Below are 21,669 nucleotides of genomic sequence, written 5' to 3' on the forward strand. Positions count from 1 at the left end.
CTAGTGCTCATGATATTGTAGTTGACCCACAGTTCAAAATACCTTGGGAGAAAGTCTAACCCCACTTAAGTCAGTGGGAGTTTTGCCATTGACTTTAAACGGTGAAATCTAAGCGCCCTTATTTTTTTAAAATTAATTAGGTTTTTCCTATGGAGTCAACAATAAGAAAACAAGCAAGCATTGCCTTAAGCAATGAATATAATAGGCTGTTTGGAAAGAAAATAGAAGCCAGATTCTACCACCCTTACTCCATAAGGAGCCTGTTGATTTCAATGGGGAGTAAGAGAGTATGGTACTGCTCAGCCTGAGCATGTAATAGAATCAGGGACAAACCTTTTGCTTAGTTTTAATATAAGGAATAAACTTCTACTTGAATTCATAGCATTGAAGTTTGTTTTCTAAGTGATTAACTGAGAAATGATAGGCCTGGGCAGCCTTAAACAACACTTTTAAATTGATTCCAGGAACTTTTCAAAGTGGTGCAAAGCTATTTAGTCACATGACTCCAGTTATTCCTAATGGCAGCTGCATGTCTAAATTCTCAAGCACTACTTGGAAAGTTTGTCCCCTGGGACAGTGGTCTCCAAAGTGGCGTGCGCAAGAGGATCCTTGGAGGTGCGTGGCAGAAGGAGTGGGTTTTTTGTTTTGTTTTGCTTCAGCAGTTTGGGTGGGAGTCCGAGTGGTTTTTTTTTTCTTGCTTTGGCAAAAATGGTAGAGCCAGCATGGCAGGGGGTGCATGCTCAAAATTTTTTTACTGATAGGGGTGCGCGATCAAAAAAGTTTGGAGACCACTGCCCTAGGAAACCCAAACAATGATTTTTCTTCTTTGCCTCATTCTGGGGCTCTGTGTGCATAGTTGTACAAAGTTATCTCTGGTATAAACCCATTGACTTCAGGGGAGTCCTATCATGAAGTTGGCCCAGTCACTCCAGGATACTTTATAGGGGTAAATAGACTTGAAGTAGATTTAGTGAAAGCTAAGGGCAGGTTTAAAATATGGAATGTCTATTTTTTCCTCCCCTAGTAAGAGATCGGCACTCCAGTTTTTAAATTTAGGCATCCAATTCTGATTTGAGCACCCAAATGTAGTACCGTGGATACTGAATGCCTAAGGGCCAGGTTGAGCAACTGCTGGGGTCAGTGACAAAATTTCCACTGACATCAATGAGCATAGGATCGGTCCTTAAATGCCGAGTTTGTGCATCTGCCTGTGGAATACAGAAACCCTAATGAATGAGTCCATATATGAAAGATGTGATTTGAGACAGAGAAGGGACACCATTGTGATGTCAGCACTGCTTGCTTCAGTGGAGTGATTCTTGATTTTCATGGGTGTCAATGAGTGGAACCTAGGATCCTATGTTAGAAATACCTATACTTCCTGTAATTACATGATCAAACCCCTAGAGAGGTGACTCAGTCTGTCGTCCTTCCTAGATGAATATGTTCAATTCTATGGAACTTACTGTGCATGTGGAGTTCTTCCTGCCAGGATTTAAAAAAAAAAAACAAGAGCAAACAAAAAACCCAACCCAACCCACTGCCTGTCATGTAGGAGCACTAACGACTCCAAGTGTTCTTCATTAGAGGCAGAGTTTGCCCCAGTGGTCTCACATTTCCTCTTGTCATTGCTGCTGTGCAACATGCTGTCTGGTTGTCTGCTGCCAGCCTCTCTAAAAATGGCTTCATGTCAGAAGTGAAGTGAATCAGAGTTTGCAAAGTACTTTGTGATCAATAAGGAGGAGAAAGGTGCTATGGATGAGATTATTACTAGCATACTGAAATTTCCTTTGGAAAACAATGAAGTCATCATTGGGCCAAGAGCATCAGAACTGCTGAACAGAGTTCTGAAGAAACGTCTGATGTCCTGTAGTGCAAATCTACTTTGCCCCGTCCCCTCCCTTTTCTTAGTTGCTGGCTATGCCCATACAATGCAGTATCTGCATATAAGCGACAACATTCATCTCACACAGACATATAGGATTTCTCACCTGTCCAGCTTTTGCATTTTCACACACAAAAGCTTCATAGAACCTGGAAAACTGAGGAGCATTATCATTCACATCCAGGACTTTTACTGTGACTGATACACTGCCAACCTGTGAGGGATTGTCTAAAAGAAGAAAGAACAAAATAATTACAGGGACTTTATAATCACAGGAAAAAGTATCTGCTCGCTCTACCAAAAAGGCAAGCGAACTCTCCTTTTTAGCCTTGTTGCATTGAAAGAAATTATTCTAATTGTAACAGGTGTGGGAAGAGAGCAGATACTATAGGCAAGATTAAGTTCCAGATTCCAGTCTAACCACCTCGACTCCTGAAATGTTCACAGGTATCTCAAACCTGGCCACAAACACAAGGTAAATTTCTGGGAAAGTTTGAGACAATGCCAAGAATTAAGGTAGGCTAAGGTTGGAAGGTGTGGTTCAATTAGCCTTGTTTCAGAAGGCATTGGGCTCAAGGAGCTGATAACATTGTTTTTTGAAATTCTGCAATTCTGATTTTTCTCAAAATTTTGAATTTCAACTATAAAACAGCTTGACATTTTGGACAAATATTTTATACAAAAATCATCCAGTTTTTTGATCAGCTATAGCACTAGTTGAAAAATGTAAAAATTTCTACAAAAGTTTTCAGTCAAATTTCAATGAGAAAAAGATGGAATTTTCATGACATCTTTTGTGGAAACCAAGTGGAACATAATTTATTGGCTTAGTTGCTCACAAATGGAAGTAGAGATGAGTTCATCAAGGTAAATATCTTCAGATCAAATAACATACAAACCCTGTGTCTTCAAGATGAATACATTAGCTTCTTTCTTCTTGTGGTGTTTTTTGGTCCCCCACACCCAATCATTCCACATAAAAAACCAAAATGAAACACCATACAAAAACAAGATGAAGACTGAGCGATCAAATGTTCAAAAGTTCATAAAAGTTGAGATTTAATTCTCAACTTTAACCCTGCTACCTTGTGCATATATTTAAAATACTATCTCTTTATAGCATTATGTAATGGTTTCAAATACAGTACAGCATACATTCTGGAATTTTCATAAGTTTTTTTATGTATGGTATTCATATTGCATGTAGCATGCCTGTCCCACTGAGTTAATACTGTCAAATAATTTGATTATGTAGCTTGTCATCTATCTATATGTTTTATACTGTACCTATCACAGAGGCATATGAATATCTAATTTATAGACTGAATAATATCAGACTATCTTTTAAAAATAGAAACTCATAGACTTTGTGATGGTCCCTTCTGACTGTAGTCATCTAGTCTGATATCCTGCACGTTGCAGGCCACAGAATCTCACACCCCTACCCCTGTAACAGACCCCTAACCTCTGGCTGAGTCACTGAAGTCCATAAAGCATGATTTAAAGACTCCAAGTTACAGAGAATCCACCATTTACACTACTTTAACCCAACCAGTGACCTATTCCCCATACTTCAAAGGAAGATGAAAAGCCCCCAGAGTCTCTGTCAATCTGACCCAGGGGAAAATTTCTTTTCAACCTCAAATATGGTGATTAGTTAGACCCTGAGCATGTGGGAAAGGCCCACCAGCCAGATACCTGGGAAAGAATTCTCTGTAGTAACTCAGAGCCCTCCCCATCTAGTGTCCCATCACTGGCCATTGGAGACATTTGCTTCTAGCAGTCGTAGATCGGCTACATGCCACTGTAGGCAGTCTCATCAGATCATCCCCTCCAAAAACTTTTCAGGCTCAGTCTTGAAGCCAGTTAGGGTTTCTGCTCCCTTTGGAAGGCTGTTCCAGAACTTCACTCCTCTGATAGCTAGAAACCGTTATCTAATTTCAAGTCTAAACTTGCTGATGGTCAATTTATATCAATTTGTTCGTGTGTCCACATTGGTACTTAACTTAAATAACTCTTTCCTCTCCCTAGTATTTATCCCTCTGATGTATTTATAGAGAGCAATCATATCTCCTCAGTCACCTTCTGGCTAAAAAAGCAAAACTGTTTGAGTCTCTGCTCATAAAATAGGTTTTCCATTCTTCTGATCATCCTAGTAGCCCTTCTCTGCACCTGTTCCAGTTTGAATTCATCTTTCTTAAACTTGGGAGACCAGAGTTGCACACAGTCTTCCAGATGAGGTCTTGCCAGTGGCTTGTATAACTGTACTAACACTTCTGTCTCTACTGGAAATACCTCGCCCGATGCAGCCTAGGACTGCATTAGCTTTTTTCATGGATGCATCATATTGGTGGCTCATAGTCATCCTGTGATCAACCAATACATTCATCCTCCTTTGTCATCTCCAACTAAAACATCCACAGCTTATAGCAAAAATTCTTCTCATTAGTCCCTAAATACATGACCTTGCACTATTAAATGTCATCCCATTTCACCTTATTCATCTATTGTATGCACAAGTGCATACAGACTCAGGCAATTTGGAAGCTAGAAACCTACTAGAAATGTTGTACTGCACATATAGAAAAGTGAAATTTTATTTGCTTCAGACAATATGGGACACTTCTGTAGCTACAGCCAACCCATACAATGAGTCAGTGGGTGCTGTGCAAAGGAGTTTCACCTTATCTTTCTCTGATCCTAGTGCTGCTGTAATGCACGGCTTTAACTGAGCCTGTGGGCTGCTTTGGCCACAGAAGACTGAGCACACAGCTAAGGATAGGCTGGGATGGTGTGAGGTCATATCAGGTTACGACACCTTTCTGCTGATATATAGGGAGGGGAGGTGTGTTATAAAAGCCCTTACATTAGCTCTCCACTACTAGGGTAGGTCATCCTTGCCCTTGACTTAGGTGAGCCTCCCTGGACTTATGAAATTGGAGTTTTGGCTGCACTAGTGGTGCAGTAGTGCAAAGCAGTGACAAGTCAAGATCCTCTTGATCTGTCCCTCAATCTTTTTCAGATAAAACAAGCAATTCTTCTTCTTCGAGGATTAAGCCAAGGCAAAGTTTTACACTTCTATCTTTGAGCTGTGCATATTAAAAAAAAACCCCAAAACAAAACAACAACAACAAAAAACCCTTGACACTTCTATTAAAGCGGAAATGGTATATTCCACCCCCCCCCCAACCTCCGCCCTTCACCTAACTCAGAGATGGCTGGGTATATTTTGTACAAATGTTAAAAAAAATATTCACTTGTAGACTGAGGGTGAGTATATAATTTAACAAAATTCATGGCAGAGAGGGAGGCAAGCATAAGAATGATGCTGTAGCACGGTGGGCAGAACGCACCCAGTACCCCTGCTCTAATGGATTTTTTTTAAATTTATCCACAGATTGAACAAGAGACTGAGGGACCACATCAGAATATCCCACAACACCATGGCTAAGGCATGCATCTGAGAGGTGGAAGATCTCAGTCCAGATTCTTCAGGTGTGTATGTGTGTGTGTGTGGGGATTTGAACTGGCTTTCCCACATCCAAGGTAAGTACCCTACCCACCAGCTAAAAGTTAGGAGTTGTCACCCGCCCCTGGCTGTTTTTGTAAGCTTGTCTATTGGAGCCCAATGTGGTAGGCAAGTCTGTCTTCTCCTGGATCATGCATCATTCTGGGATTTAGCCAGCTGGATGCCTGGTGAGAGGCTGCAGAGCACATGCTCAACAGCAGAAACGTAGGCTCCTAGCAGCGGCGTCAACTTTCTCCGGCGCTGGTGGGTGCCTGTGCCCCTCCGCCATTGGCCCCGCCCTGACTCCACCCCATCCCTGCCCCTTACCCCATTCCAATCGCATCCCCAAAGTCCCTGCCCTAACTCCACCCCATCCCTGCCCCTATTGGATCCCTTCCCCAAATCCCCACCCCGGCCCCATCTCTGCCCCCAGCGTGCGGCATTCCCCCTCCTCCCTCCCTGCCCCACGAATCAGCTGTGTCGCGACACAAGGGCTAGGAGGGAGGAGAAGCAGGACGGGGCGGTGTGCTCATGGCAGAGGCAGAGGTGAGTTGGAGCAGGGGGGCGGGGCCATGGGGAGCTGCCGGTGGATGCTCAGCACCCACCAATTTTTTTCTGTGGGTGCTCTGGCCTATATTGGCACCTATGGCTCCTAATGAACTTTTACTGCACAATTTTAGGCACAGAATAAGTTTAGGTGCCTACAGGATTTGAGGGCAGCTCAGCTGGAGATTTGTGAATCCCTGAGGGACCTGATTCTGGGATTTAGGTCCATAAAGTGGCACTTGTGCACCTAAGTCCTTTTGTGAATCTAGCCCTATGTGTTCACTGCTGCAGAAGTAACATTTACTTTTGAAGCCTTTTGACAGCACAGTTAGTTTGAGATTTTCAAAGCTGCCTAAAATAAATAGGAATTTGGTGTATAAATCTCTTAGGTGATCTTGAAAATCTCAACCTTATTCTTTTATCAATTTTTAAGGACCTGATTCCTCCACCATAGTGAACTGAACCTTATGGGGCAGGTAGTCCAATTCACTTAGCAGTCTGGGGGTTCTGCTCCACAGAAGGGTGGCAGAATTGGCTCCTAGGTTAGAACATAAGAACATAAGAATGGCCATACTTGGTCAGACCAATGGTCCATCAAGCCCAGTAGCCTGTCCTCTGACAGTGGCCAATGGCAGGTGCCCCAAAGTGAATGAACAGACAGGTTATCATCAAGTGATCCATGCCCTGTCACCCAATCCCGGTTTCTGGTAAACAGAGGCTAGGGATACCATTCCTGCCCATCCTGGCTAATAGCCATTGATGGACCTATCTTCCATGAATCTATCTAGCTCCCTTTTGAAACCCGTTATAGTATTGGCCTTCACAACACCCTCTGGCAGGAGATCCAGAGGTTGACAGTGCGTTGCGTGAAAAAATACTTTCTTGTGTTTGTTTTAAACCTGCTACCTATTAATTTCATTTTGTGGCCTCTTGTTCTTGTATTATGAGAAGGAGTAAATAACACTTCCTTATTTACTTTCTCTATATCACTCATGATTTTATAGACCTCTATCATATCCCCCCTTGGGCGCCTCTTTCCAAGCTGAAAAGTCCCAGTCTTATTAATCTCTCCTCATACGGAAGCCATTCTATATCCCTAATAAATTTTCTTGCCCTTTTCTGAACCTTTTCCAATTCCAATATATCTTTTTTGAGATGGGGCGACCACATTTGCATGCAGTATTCAGGGTGTGGGCGTATCATGGATTTATATAGAGGCAATATGATATTTTCTGTCTTCTTATCTATCCCTTTCTTGATGATTCCCAACATTCTGCTCCCTTTTTTGACTGACGCTGCACATCGAGTGGATGATTTCAGAGAACTATCCACAATGACTCCAAGATCTCTTTCTTGAGTGGTAACAGCTAATTTAGACTCCATCGTTGTATATGTATAGTTAGGATTATGTTTTTCAATGTGCATTACTTTACATTTATCAACATTAAATTTCATCTGCCATTTTGTTGCCCAGTCACCCGGTTTTGTGAGATCCTTTTGTAGCTCTTTGCAGTCTGCCTGGGACTTAACTATCTTGAGTAGTTTTGTATCATCTGCAAATTTTGCCACCTCACTGTTTACCCCTTTCTCCAGATTGTTTATGAATATGTTAAATAGGACTGAGCCTAGTACAGACCCCTGGGGGACACCACTATCTAACTGTCTCCATTCTGAAAACTGACCATTTATTCCTACCCTTTGTTTCCTATCTTTTAACCAGGTACCAATCATGAGAGAACCTTCCCTCTTATCCCATAACTGCTTATTTTGCTTAAAAGCCTGGGACCTTGTCAAAGGCTTTCTGAAAATCTAAATACACTGTATCCTCTGGATCTTCTTTGTCTGCATGCTTGTTGACCCCCTCAAAAATTCTAGTAGATTGGTAAGGCATGATTTCCCTTTACAAAAACCATGTTGACCATTTCCCAACAAATTATGTTCATCTATGTGTCTGACAATTTTGTTCTTTATGATAGTTTCAACCAATTTGCCGGGTACTGAAGCGAGGCTTACTGGCTTGTAGTTGCCAGGGTCACCTCTGGAGCCCTTTTTAAAAATTGGCATCACATTAGCTATCCTCCAGTCATTTGGTACAGAAGCTGATTTAAATGATAGGTTACAGATGACAGTTAGTAGTCCTGCAATTTCACATTTGAGTTCCTTCAGAACTCTTGGGTGAATACCATCAGGTCCTGGAGACTTATTACTGTTTAGTTTATCAATTTGTTCCAAAACCTCCTCTAATGACACCTCAATTTGGGACAGTTCGTCAGATCTGTCACCCAAAAAGAATGGCTCAGGTTTGGGAATCTCCTTCACATCCTCAACAGTGAAGATTGATGCAAAGAATTCATTTAGTTTCTCTGCAATGGCCTTATTGTTTTTGACTCCTTTAGCATCTCGATCAGCCAGTGGCCCCATTGGTTGTTTAGCAGGCTTTCTGCTTCTAATGTATTTAAAAATGTTTTTGCTATTACTTTTGGAGTCTTTGGCTAGATATTCTTCAATTATTTTTTGGTCTTTCTAATTATATTTTTACACTTCATTTGCCAGAGTTTATGCTCTTTTCTATTTTCCTCATTAGGACTTATCTTCCACTTTTTAACGGATTCCTTTTTGCCTCTCACTGCTTCTTCTTCTACTTTGTTGTTTAACCACAGTGGCTCTTTTTTGGTTCTCTTACTTTGTTTTTTAAATTGGTGTATACATTTAAGTTGAGCCTCTACTATGGTGTCTTTAAAAAGTTTCCACGCAGCTTGCAGGGATTTTACTTTTGGTATTGTACCTTTTAATTTCTGTTTCACTAACCTCCTCATTTTTGTGTAGTTCCCCTTTCTGAAATTAAATGCTACAGTGTTGTGCCACTGTGGATTTTTCCCTGCCACAGGGATGTTAAATTTAACATTTAAGTTACTGATTGCAAAAGGTGCCAGGTTAAAGAGCCCTGGAGTATGAAGTACTCCAGCTGTAAAGCAGGCACTGCCTAAATAGCAGGAGTGCACACTCATTCAAACTGCCCAGCTAGTCTGTTTCAAACTTGATGTAGCCCTAGATATGATCTTTCTAGACGAGTCCAATCAGTTCTTGGACAACTGAGAGACTGCTGACAAAGATACCAGTTAATGCTGAGTGGTGGCAGATTTTGTGATGTCCACAAGAAAATGGACTGAGATCATTAACAAAACCTTGTGAAGCACAGAGGTTTCAGCTCAGATGCCTGAAGCTCTGCTTTGAATTTCATGTTCATTTGTACCTCAAGCTAAGCGCTATCAAAATTGCAGTTTTTCATAGATTCACTTTAAAACTCTCAGTGCCTCCTTTGCACCTAGAAGTTCACAATGGTGAATCTGGGCTGAGTTTTTGGTATGTAACTAAACATGGAATCCTAGCAAATTTCAACTGTTCTGGAGTTGTTAAAAGCAATTCACGCAGCTTCTGTGGCTTGTGCGAAATGACTTGGTTGTAAACAGCAAGCAGATGGCAATGACATTTGCTCTCTACTGACCTAGGATGGATTTGAATCAGTGACCCAGAAATGAAAAAGCTCTCATCCTATTACCAATTCCCTGAGCCATCTAATCCTCCCTAGGAGCCTTGGTGTCTACTCTGATATACACACAGAAGCATCTATTTTTGTTAACTAGTTGTTCTGGGGAGACTGCTCTCACTGAATCATATTTCAAGAAGAGCTTCACTTGAATACTAATGAGTTGAGAAAACAACACTCTGCATTTAATTGTAACCTCCCAAATCTCATCCCTTTACAAAAAAGAGTGTAAAAACTAAAATGCAATATTCACTCTGTAATGTGAGAAGTTCAATTCAGACAGATAATGTGACTTCCATTCAATTAATAAAAAAAAATGTGAATCGCTTAATTGAAAATAATCTATCACTGTACCTATTGTATCTCTAATCTATCTACAGTCTCCATCCACTTACTCAGCTCCACAGACAGCACAGTGATATTGTGCCAAGAAAGGTCTTCCCGGTCAAGAGGTCTTGCAGTCATCAGAGCGCCTGTTGCAATGTCGACGTAAAAGAACCTCCCGGGATCACTGCTTCTATCAATTGAATATCTGCAAAAGTACATATTAAAAATATTATGCAACTCTTGGGGAAGTGTTGTGTTATAGCACATACAGCACATACAGAACATAAGAACGGTCATACTAGATCAGACCAATGGTCCATCTAGCCCAGTAGCCTGTTTTCCAATGGTGGCCAATGGCAGGTGCCCCAGAGGGAATGAACAGAACAGGTAATCATCAAGTGATCCATCCCCTGTTGCCCATTCCGGCTTCTGGCAAACAGAGGGCAGGGACACTATCCCTGCCCATCCTAGCTAATAGCCATTGATGGACCTATCCTCCATGAATTATCTAGTTCTTTTTTTGAGCCTTGTTATAGTCTTGGCCTTCACTACATCCTCTGGCAAAGATTTCCACAGGTTGACTGTGCGTTGTGTGAAGAAGTACTTTCTTTTGTTTGTTTTAAACCTGCTGCCTATTATTTTCATTTGGTGACCCCTAGTTCTTGTGTTATGAGAAGGAGTAAATAACCCTTATTTATTTTTCTGCATACCAGTCATGATTTTATAGACCTCTCTCATATCCCCCCTTAGGCATCTCTTTTCCAAGCTGACAAGTCCCCGTCTTATTAATCTCTCGTCAGACAGCAGCCGTACCATACCCCCTACTCATTTTGGTTGCCCTTTTCTGTTCCTTTTCCAATTCAAATATATTTTTTTTGACAGGGCGACCACATCTGCACGCAATATTCAAGATGTTGGCCTACCATGGATTTATATAGAGGCAACAGGATATTTTCTGTCTTATCTATCTTTTTCCTAATGATTCCCAACATTGTTAGCTTTTCTGACTGCCACTGCACATTGAGGGGATGGTTTCAGAGAACTATCCACAATGACTCCAAGATCTCGTTCTTAAGTGTCAACAGCTAATTTAGACCCCATCATTTCATATTCTTACATATATATAAAAAAATGGGGATTATGTTTTCCAACGTGCATTACTCTGCATTTATCAACGCTGAATTTAATCTCCCATTTTGTTGCCCAGTTGCCCAACTTTGAGCCACTAAAGTACCTCACCAACTATCATATAGAACATAACTGCATTCATCTAGGACCTGCTCCTGTTCCTATTGACTTCAGCAGGTAAGGATTGGAGCCTTCACTAACTGATAAATAGTTCAATGTTGGCCTCCTTTCACAGGGAACACTAATAGTTTGAAGCTGGAGGGTAGGGAGGTAATGCACTGTTCACTACAGACTATGTTGAACGTTGTACTGCCTAACTAACTAGTTGGGGGTGGGAGTCCGTTACTGAGATAGTTATACTAGTACAACCCTTACTGGGGATGCAATTATACCAGGATAAAGGTACCTTGTACTGGTATAGTTATTTCCTGTCCTGTACAGGAATAAGATATGCTGGTATAAGCACTTTTATATTAGTATAAAGGTGTCCATGCAACAGGAGATTGAACTACTTTGACTGTACCAGTATAGTAACCATGTTAGTTTGGATGTTAGGAACAAGCACTGGAATGTGTCTCTCTGTGGTGAGCAGAGTTGTCTGACAGTACCCATGGCTTTTTTTTTTAATTCAGTCATTTGATCCACAATTATCACCCTTCATGGAACACAGGGACAATCCTTCTGATGGCTGTCATATATTTACCAGAGGTGGAAATTTTGCCATTTCTCTGCACATCCAAAACTCTCAGATGGCAATGTGAATATAGGGTGCAGAAGTGCATCCAGCCACTGCTGTGGAGGCAGTTCATCTGCCCCCTCAGTACCATTCTGGCTCTGAGAGTCTGCAATGAACCCATAATGTGTAATCCTTTTTTGACTTCTATTTGCATCAATGATATCCTGCAGTAATGAGGTCCACAGATTCATTTTATGTTGTGGAAAAGAACATTTGGCCTTTGGAAGCAAAGACCACTTTCTCTACAGTATTATGATGCTTTTCTGTAGGTGATAAATACCTTTAATTTTCACACTTAAAGACTAGAGTAGACTCTTTCTGTCTTTGGAGGTTGCTGATGTGTAATGTATAATGTGTAACTGTAATGTATACTGTTAATCTATTATAGCTATTGATCTAAGATAGACAGTCCCTCAAAAGATATCACCAGGCACCAATCCAAGCACCGTTCCTTAGATTATAGTTCAGACCCATTTCCACCACTGTTGGCCCACTCCACAGTGCTCTCATTGAATTGAATATGAATTTATCCACTGACCTCACCAGAAGCAGAATCAGGACCTTTATTCTGAATTTTTTTCTGTTTTACAATCAGCAGAACAAACATGCAAAACTGATTTTAGGACAGCATCATGCTGTATAGCAGTGCTTCTCAAAGTTGGGCTGCTGCTTGTTCAGGGAAAGCCCCTGGGGGGCTGGGCCAGTTTGTTTACCTGCGGTGTCGGCAGGTTCAGCCGATCACGGCTCCCACTGGCCAGCACATCCCTCGGCCTGCGCTGCTTCCCGCAGCCCCCATTGGCCTGGGACGGCGAACCGCAGCCAGTGGGAGCCGTGATCAGCCGAACCAACTGACATGGCAGGTAAACAAACTGGCCCGGCCTGCTAGGGGCTTTCCTACACAAGCGGCAGCCTGACTTTGAGAATCATAGAATATCAGGGTTGGAAGGGACCTCAGGAGGTCATCTAGTCCAACTCTCTGCTCAAAGCAGGGCCAATCCCCAACTAAATCCCCAAATCCCTAAATGGTCCCCTCAAGGACTGAATTCACAACCCTGGGTTTAGCAGGCCAGTGCTCCAACCACTGAGCTATCCCTCCTCCCGCTGCTGTATAGCACTGGCAATACACAACACTATAGAGCTATGCACTTGGGAAAGAAACAGCAATTATTTCCCCCAGAAAAAGTGAGAGAAGGGGAAAAAGGGTATTTTTTCTATTTTAAATAGAGATTTTTGAGCTATTAAATTTATTACAGAAATCTGCATGAGAGTTGCTGTATTTTTCTATAATAATCATTCTTGTATGAGGTCTATAAAAAGATTTTTCCTATGACAGTTTAAGGCCAGCTAGTATCTGAGAGTGAATATAGCCCTCTGATTAGTGGTTCAGCATTAATCAGTGATGTCACAAAGCACAGGTGGAGGCTTTGTACTGATTTCTCCACACACTATCTCCTATTAATAACTAGTCTTCCACGCTCATGTCCATTGTACTGTTTAAATAATCTTCCTTAGTCACTCAGCAGTAATCAAGCCACATTTCCAGCAATCGGAGTCTCTCAGTGGGGGAGTCCAGGTGCCAGAAGCTGGGAATAAGAGGATTTCAGCATTCCCATGTGTTTAGTGTGCCCTTCTGAAACATGGTCTGGTGCTTTAAATTTATTTTCAAATTTGAAAAAAAAGGCATTTTTGATTAATTTTTTTTTATTACAACCTTAGTTTCTGGTGGAATCATTTCTGATGCACTGAATGTACGTTTTCCTCCTCCTTTCCTTCCTTGCACTACAAGGGCCAGATTCTCCCCAACCTTGCACCTTGTGCAGTCATTTACACCAGTAGAAAGTGACGGTGTAAAACACTACCATTCTGATTTTGCTCTCATTAGGCGTCGATGTAACTGGCCAAATGAGGTGCAAGGCAGTGGAGGAGCAATAGTTGATTTCTACATCTTTATTTACCCAAATCACTCATATTTTGTTTCTCTCTGTGTATTTACAATGCAGGAGGAAAGAGAGGCTGCACACAAGAAAATATGTGTATGTAAATACTGGAGCATATTTTTAATTGTGCCTGAATTTAAATATACCTCTACCTCGATATAACGCTGTTCTCAGGACCCAAAAAATCTTACCATGTTATAGGTGAAACCGTGTTCTATTGAACTTGCTTTGATCCACTGCAGTGTGCAGCCCCGCCCCCCTCGGAGCGCTGCTTTACCGTGTTATATCAAATTTGTGTTATATCAGGTCGCGTTATATCGGGGTAGAGGTGTAGTTGTTCTTGCCTTGCTGTTTGTATTTTTTCCCCCCTTAAAAAGCTTATTCTCAACTGAGTTAGCTGAAAAGTCCTGGGAAAAACTCAAAACCACAGTAAAAATATGAACATATATCTACCTTTTGTGTCTACGGATATATTTTTTCACAAATGCACATGAACTTGTTTTCACTGCAAAGCTGCAGCATGTGGATGATGCCAGCAAATGATTAGAATGATAAGACCCTGAGGCAGAGAGAGTAGAATGATGTAGTTTGATTGATTTGATACTGAAGGAAAGACTAAGATGAGAAACACAGAGCCGAATGAAGGATAGTCTCATAATCTAGTTAGGAGTTAGAAACAATGGACATGATGTAGGAAAAAGGAAAGCATACATCTTAGAGAGAGCACTGCTAAGGGAAAATAGTGCACTAAGCAGAACAGGCTTTGTGTCTACCCGGTTCCCTCCCTATGTGAAGCCCGTAAAGCCACATATAAGGATTTCACTGTCCCTTCAAAAATTGTAACAACTCAGCATCTAGCGTTCCTGCTGTGCTTCTCTGTAAAGATCCTGAAGCCAGGCAGCTGAGAAGCTGAACTTGCACAGGGGGAGGGAAACAATATAGCAACCGCTTGCATAGATCAGAGAAACTTTTAAGGGTTATTTGCTGGTCTATGAAAATGCAATGAACCTGCAACTTTATGTAAGTTTCAATACTGAATATGGTCTCAAAGAATATTGGTCTTTTCTGGTAAGACTTGGCTGCCACTCTGGAAATGAGAGCGATAATCATGCAGCTCATTCTTTTGGTTCCTAGCTGAATTGTAGACATGAAGCTCCCATGACTGTGAATGTAGTTTACCTTCCTTTATTACTTATGGGAATATCTAACTAAGCAGCTTGAATGTCACAATAGATAATTGAGTGGTCCAGGCATATGTTATTAGCATGCATTCTATTATAAATGTATTTGTATAGCTGAACTGTTGACAAAGATAGGTTGTGTGTAACAACGTGCTTTGAAACAGAAGGGAGAAGAGAGTTGATTACCTACAACACAAGATGAGGACAGATCTGCAATGGGGGTTTCAATTTACACCAGCTGAGTATCTGGCCTAAGACATACAGTAGAAAATCTCTGGATAACAAGAAAAGCTAAAAAAAACAGTATGAAAAACCTGATTGAGTTGTTGGTCACATCAGGGTCCCTGGCAGAAATAATTTGTATGGTGGTTCCAATCTCCACATCCTCAGGCACTTCCACAAAGTAGAAGCTAGGTTCAAACACTGGTGGCTCGTCCACATCCTCCACGCTGATGTGCACAGTCGTGGTGTCTCGGAAGGGGCCCAGGTTCAGGAAACGCATTTCCAGGTGGGGATTGGTGCCCTCTACTTTTAAAGTGTAGCTTTTCTTGCTCTCAAAACTTAAGGGCTGAGGAAGAGAAAAGGACTGTGTTAAGCCTGTTGAATTCAGTGTGTTAGGCTGCAGCCTCCTGTGTGCCTAAAATAAATGCTGCTCCCCTTTTTACTGCATCTCAGTATCTTTCCACAGATTAATCTCTAGTACACAGTCAGTCTTTATGCCAAATACCGCATCTAAATATTTTTAGTTGAAAATAAATCCTGAAGGGGCAATTGTATCAGGAACATTCTATATTTAACTAAAAACCCAACACCTAAATTGATGAGAGGAAGGGTTCTGTTTGAAACAACTGAAGGTCTGAAAATCATTCACCCAATCAAGTGCTATCCATAAGTTTAGTGGAAGCAAAAGCAATTGCAAGGTTATACACCTCTACCCTGATACAATGCGACCCAATATAACACGAATTCAGATATAACGCAGTAAAGCAGTGCTCCGGGGATCAAAGCAAGTTCAATATAACACTTCTGCTGCCCTTGGGGTGTAAAATCTTGATCTGAATGGGAACTTTTCCAAAATGGAGTGTGGCTATATACAAATGAATCATCTTATAAAATACCATAGGCACACACAGTTTTACTAGCATATAAACTCTGTTAGCCTAGAATGAGATGTACCTTACTGTGTTGGTGTTAGATATTCTTCTCATTTGGTATGTTCTAGAATGCATCTTTTATAGTACTGCATACTTATGCTTAAATGCTTTGCTGAATCTTGGCCTAAAGCACTAAAGTAGTGGTTCTCAGTTGGAGGTACGCAGAAGTCTTCCAGGGGGTGCATCAACTCACCTATATATTTGCCTAGTTTTACAACAGACTACGTATAAAGCACTAGCAAAGTCAATGCAAACTAAAATTTCATACAATGACTTGTTTATACTGCTCAATAGACACTATATACTGAAATGTAAATACAATATTTATATTCCAATCAATTTATTTTATAATTATAGGGTAAAAATGAGAAAAGAAGCAATTTTTCAGTAATAGTGTGCTGTGACAATTTTGTATTTTTTATGTCTGATTTTGTAAGCGAGTAGTTTTTAAGTGAGGTGAAACTTGAGGTACGCAAGACAAAACAGACTCCTGAAAGGGGTACAGTAATCTGGAAAGTAGAGGATCAAATCCATCCTGTGTGTCACTCTATTTTAGTGGATGATTTTGGCTCAGGCTATTTAAATAGAGACCGTATTTCATTATGAGTGCACGAGATATGCCTAGGAAAAGGTATAACAATAGCTTCAGAATCTAGAAAGAGAGTTCAACAACTAACATTTATATAAAATTATAGAATAAATATCCTGCTGGAGATACTCTAAGCAAAATACTATATTCCTTTCTGTGTAGCCTGTGGTACAAAATACTAGCAATTTCACAGCTGCCATTTTAAAGTAGAGCTTCTTCTAACCTAATTAGCATTTATGGATCTTCAAGCAGCAATTAAAAAAACTGCTTGGTTTTTATTGATTTATAAATAATTCTTTGGCTTGCTTTATTATTGTTTATGGGACACCAGCATGAAAAATGTCTACAGTTCAAATGCAAATATTGATCAGATCACTCACACTGTTGTGTAATTAAGCTACAAAGGTTATTTACATGAATAAATATTGAACTGGGACATTTATGTACATATTTATTTATAATCACACTACCCTCTTTTTAAGGATTTTTCTGAGAATATAGCCAGTTTTCATATTTTAGCAAAGAGTGTTAAAGAAATGGTGTTTCATAACAGGAAAGAAGCTATTGTCATGTAATGGGAACCAAGTTACAGTAGCTATAACAGAATATTGCACCCATGAAATGTAACCGGAACTATTAGCTGTATAAATGGATTTAAAAAGAAAACTTACTACCTTTCTCACAGTTATGATGCCAACTTGATAATTAGGATCAGTGTTAATGTCAAAGACATCCAGTCCATCTCCATCTACAAAGCTGTATTTCATTTCAGCATTAATGCCTTCATCCAGGTCTTTAGCAACAACACGGCCCACAGTGGAGCTGACTGGAGCGGACTCCAGCACACTCATCTGATAATGTTCTGGCAAGAGAAGTGGAGGGGAAGGGGGAAAAAAACATGACTGGAACAAAAACTGTACAGGAATTCAGAGGACTGGCCACAGTCAACAAATCCAGCAGTCTGAAGAGAGGTCCAGTTAAAGGTTCTTTTTTTCCAGGCTGAAAAGCAAAGGGTCATCTCCATTTAGGAAGCCATCACTAATTTGGATTTGCCTTGCTGAGTTTCAGTAAGCTGCCTGTTAGGGGCATATTTAAGTGATTTTCATCAAAACACCAGTGCTTCCAATGGCAACTCGAAATGAGAGCAGAATTAGTGCATAACTGATCTGCTTTAACAGCAGGCCTGGGGAAAGAGAGAACTGCAATTTAATAAAGTAGGTTTTATTTTTTTTTTAAAAAAGCACAAATATTGTGCTTATGATATTACCTGCCACCCTAGCTCAGCTCCATGCTTGAACAATCTCTCTTAACTATACCGTTTATTTAACTCCATTGTAAAGGACAGCATCAATGATGGGGCCTGATGTCATTTATTACCATTTTTCCTAATCCATAGGATTGACACCAAGTCTCTCCACTTGATGTTGTTTTAAAAATAGAAATAACATCAATAACATGCATCAAGTCAGACTTGATTAACAAAGAGAAGAGGAGGAAGAAAATTAAAAGCAATATGCAGTGATGGTTTTGCTGGAGGGTGCTCTCACATAAGTTCGGTTTTAGCAAATCAAAGGGAGGAAGAGAAAAGGAACAGACAAAAGTGTTGAAAACATTAAAAATAACTAGAATATCAGGCTGTTAGTCTAAAGTTAAAGGGAGTCTTCAATGGACTTTGCTTAGGATCAGGCCATTAGGGGATGCATTTAGAGAAGGGCATAATGAGCCAAATCTTGCTTTGAGTTACACCGGTGTAAATCCAAACTAACCTTTTTGAAATCATCATATGTCTTTGACTTTAAATAATCTTTTGGTGAGTTCAGTTGAATTTTTACTGGGGAACAGTCTGCATGCAAAACTATTCCATACTATTCAGCACAAACAACAGACTCTCTCATAAAGAGAAGAGACTAAACTGAATTGCTGAATTCAATCCCTTTCTCTCTCCTCCTCCCAACCCTTGAGACAGACATCCTTCCATGCTAAGGATGAGAAAACATAGTAGTACATGGAAACCCACTTGCCAAAGGCCTGCAGTATCTAATCTAGGGATAAAGGAATGCCCCTGATTTCCTAAATTTAAGAAGGAAAAACAAAACCATAAAAACAAAAAAAAAATAGGTTTAAAAAGGGGGGGAGGGGCCAGGAACAGGAACAGCTGGTCGAGATTTTTTTTTATTTTTTGGCTTGGAAAATGTCAATTTGTCTAAAACTGTTTGCAGGAAAGGGTCAGTTTTGACAAATATTTTGATTAAAACTTTTTTTTGAAAAATTTTGAAATGTCATTTTCTAAACAAAAAGTTTAGTTTTTCAATTTGAAAAAAACCTTTTCATTAAAATAAGATTTTAAAATGTCTAAATCAATACATGTTTTGAAATTACTGAAACAATAACAAGATCTGATATTTGTTTTGGATCATCAGTTCTCAGAATTTTTTTGAGATTTTAACTTTTCATCCTGTTTTGAGACAGTAAAAAATTTAAAAAATGCTCAGGGGGATAGGAAAATTGTGTTGTGCCCTACTCTTGTCATGGATTGATTCCATTTGAAAAGGTCAAAGTAAGTGCAGATATTCATCATGCAAGTATTTCAACCCATCTTCCCTTTTCAGTAACATTGTAATGCAGCAAATACTCACTCTGTGGAAATCTGGGTGGATTGTCATTGACATCAGAGAGGGTGATGTTGACTGTGGTTGTCCCAGCTAATCCTCCCAGCTGTCCACCCATATCCTTGGCCTGGATAATCAGTTCATAATAGTCTTTTGCTTCTCTGTCCATGTTCATTAGAGCTGTCCTAATTAAACCTGTAAGATTTTTTTTTAAAGGTTTGGTTAAACAATACGCAAAACAGGACAGAGCTGGTTTTAATAAAAAACAAACAAACACAATTGCTTCTAATTTAAAAGAATGGGGTCAGACTATGCTCTTAATCACACTAGTGTAGATCTAGAGTGTTTCAAGTGAAGCCAATGGAGTTAATTCACATCAACTCCAGTGTAAATGAGAACAGAATTTGTCCCTCAGTCTCCATTTTGTCTCCTGTAGATATTCTGTTAAAAAAGACTGGTAGTTTATTTTGTAATTTACATCTCAGGGTTAGGAGGACAGAAATTGCTATTGGTAATCACACAAAAATCCACAGTTCAATGCAGTCCACTTTCTTCTATGGTAATATTACTGAAAAAGAACACGAGGTGGCAGCACTACTTCTCTTATAGAGTCTGCAAAGAGCCATCCAATGCAATTACTGCCTTTGCTGACTCACTAAAGCAGATTGTTGCTTTTGGTTATAAAAGCGGGAACTCACAAGGCTATAGCTCTCTGGACTTTTAGATCATGCTTCTTTAGCTCGCTCTCGGTCTCCTGCTTCAGGGATTCTGGTAGTGTAACTGACCTCTTATTCTCATCCACACGTCAGCACCCCCTTCCCTTCTTTTTCTCTTTTCTTTTTTTTAATACCTGACTGCCCTTGCTGAATTCTACATACTTTTAGTGGTTACTTTTAGCAGACACACTATGTGTGGGGCTTAACAAAATAGCACTAAAATGATACTGCAGTGGCAACTATCATCCTATATACTAAGAAAGAAATAGAGACTAATGCAAGCAATTCACAAGTGCACTGTTTAAATGGTGCCACCTGCAGTTTTTATGAGCCTGATTCTGCAAGAAGTTGAGCACTGCCCATTAAGTGCTGTGGATCTTCAATTCCCACTGGGATATGAAAATGCTTAGCATCTTTGCAAAATGGTCCCTCTGTGTGTGAATACTTTATAGACTGTGTCCCCTCTCTGCCCCTTAATACAGCAAATGTCCTCACTTCACCCTCTTAGAAATTCTTAAGTATCTGAAAACAAAAATGATTAAGGGCTTACTCATTCTATGGTTTATAACCCATATACTAAATAAATAGCTCTGTTTTGTCTATGTATAATAGGGCTCAGGAAAGAGCAAACCGTATCTAAGTTTGTTCTTGGATAATGGACATATTTCATGTACTGGTAACTTTCAAAAGTGAGTTATATGGTATTTCTTTTTATTTTGTTCCCCTAGGGTTTAACAGTAAATATCCTCTCATGAGTTTCTGACCTTAACACTACAGTTGGCCCCTGGGAGTTGTCAAAAAATATACGATTCCTCCTATGATAGACATTATGTGTGTGTGTGTTATATGCAGCATCCTGTGCATAAATCTAGGGCTCTTAATAAATAAACCCTTATATAGGACTACTCCAGCTAACTGCATTTGTTTGCTTCTACTTTCTTACCTCCATTAGTATTAAGATTTTTTACATGTGGATTTGTGAACAACCAGATCTGCTGAAGACTTCATTGAAATGATAGTCTACACGGATAGTAACAGCACTAAATAAAGCCAACTCCACCAATGCAGAATTTGGTAATTTAGATGAATATGCTACTGCAGAGAGCATATTCTTGCTCTGAAGATCTCTATTGCAATGATGCTTAACCTCCAACATAAAACTGTTATCTCCTGGCTCTTATATATAGAAATAAGAGTTGGATATTGTGTTTTGTCTTTTAACTTTCTTTTTGCTCCAGTAGTTTTGCTCTCCTGTGTCCATCTGGTATTTAATACAAACTGGGTGTTTCTTTGGGGAGGAATGGGGTCCATAAGAGAAGTCATACTCTTTGGCTAATTCCTTGTTGAAATGAAATACCTGTTCTGGAGTCCACAGAGAAATATGGTTGCCCCTGGAGAATACTGTATACTACTCTGGCACTGTTCCCATAGGTTGGATCATCAGCATCTGTTGCTGTCACCTGGATAACAGAGGTGCCTGAAAAAAACAAACAAAAAAACCCACAACGGGGTAGACCCTTATTAAATTGATAACTGGGAAGAAAAAAACCAGTTCTAACAAGTTTTAATCCATAACAAATGTTCTATTATATTGGATCTCATAGATTCATGGATTACAAGGCCAGAAGGAACACTATGAGTATCCTAGTCTGACCTTTAATATAACACAGGCCATAGAACTTTTCCAAAATAATTGCTAGAGCAGATCTTTTAGAAAAACATCCAGTCTTGATTTAAAAATTGTCAATGATGGAGGATCCACCATGAACCTTGGTAAACGATTCCAATGGTTAATTACCCTCACTG

The 21,669-nt window shown here is 40.1% G+C and overlaps 1 protein-coding gene across 1 annotated transcript in view; it reads right to left on the reverse strand.

The window, feature by feature from the left end:
* Positions 1 to 21,669, reverse strand: part of CDH20 (cadherin 20) — a 52,174-nt gene that overhangs the window by 16,629 nt on the left and 13,876 nt on the right. The window contains exons 3-8 of the mRNA XM_045007603.1: positions 21,221 to 21,340; positions 19,175 to 19,342; positions 17,213 to 17,400; positions 15,110 to 15,363; positions 9,882 to 10,018; positions 1,992 to 2,113 (exon numbers count right to left, since the gene is read on the reverse strand). Of these exons, the coding sequence (XP_044863538.1) occupies positions 1,992 to 2,113; positions 9,882 to 10,018; positions 15,110 to 15,363; positions 17,213 to 17,400; positions 19,175 to 19,342; positions 21,221 to 21,340 (989 nt within the window). The remainder of the gene's footprint in view (positions 1 to 1,991; positions 2,114 to 9,881; positions 10,019 to 15,109; positions 15,364 to 17,212; positions 17,401 to 19,174; positions 19,343 to 21,220; positions 21,341 to 21,669) is intronic.

This window comes from Mauremys mutica, chromosome 2, assembly GCF_020497125.1.
Source record: "Mauremys mutica isolate MM-2020 ecotype Southern chromosome 2, ASM2049712v1, whole genome shotgun sequence".
Taxonomy (NCBI): domain Eukaryota; kingdom Metazoa; phylum Chordata; order Testudines; family Geoemydidae; genus Mauremys; species Mauremys mutica.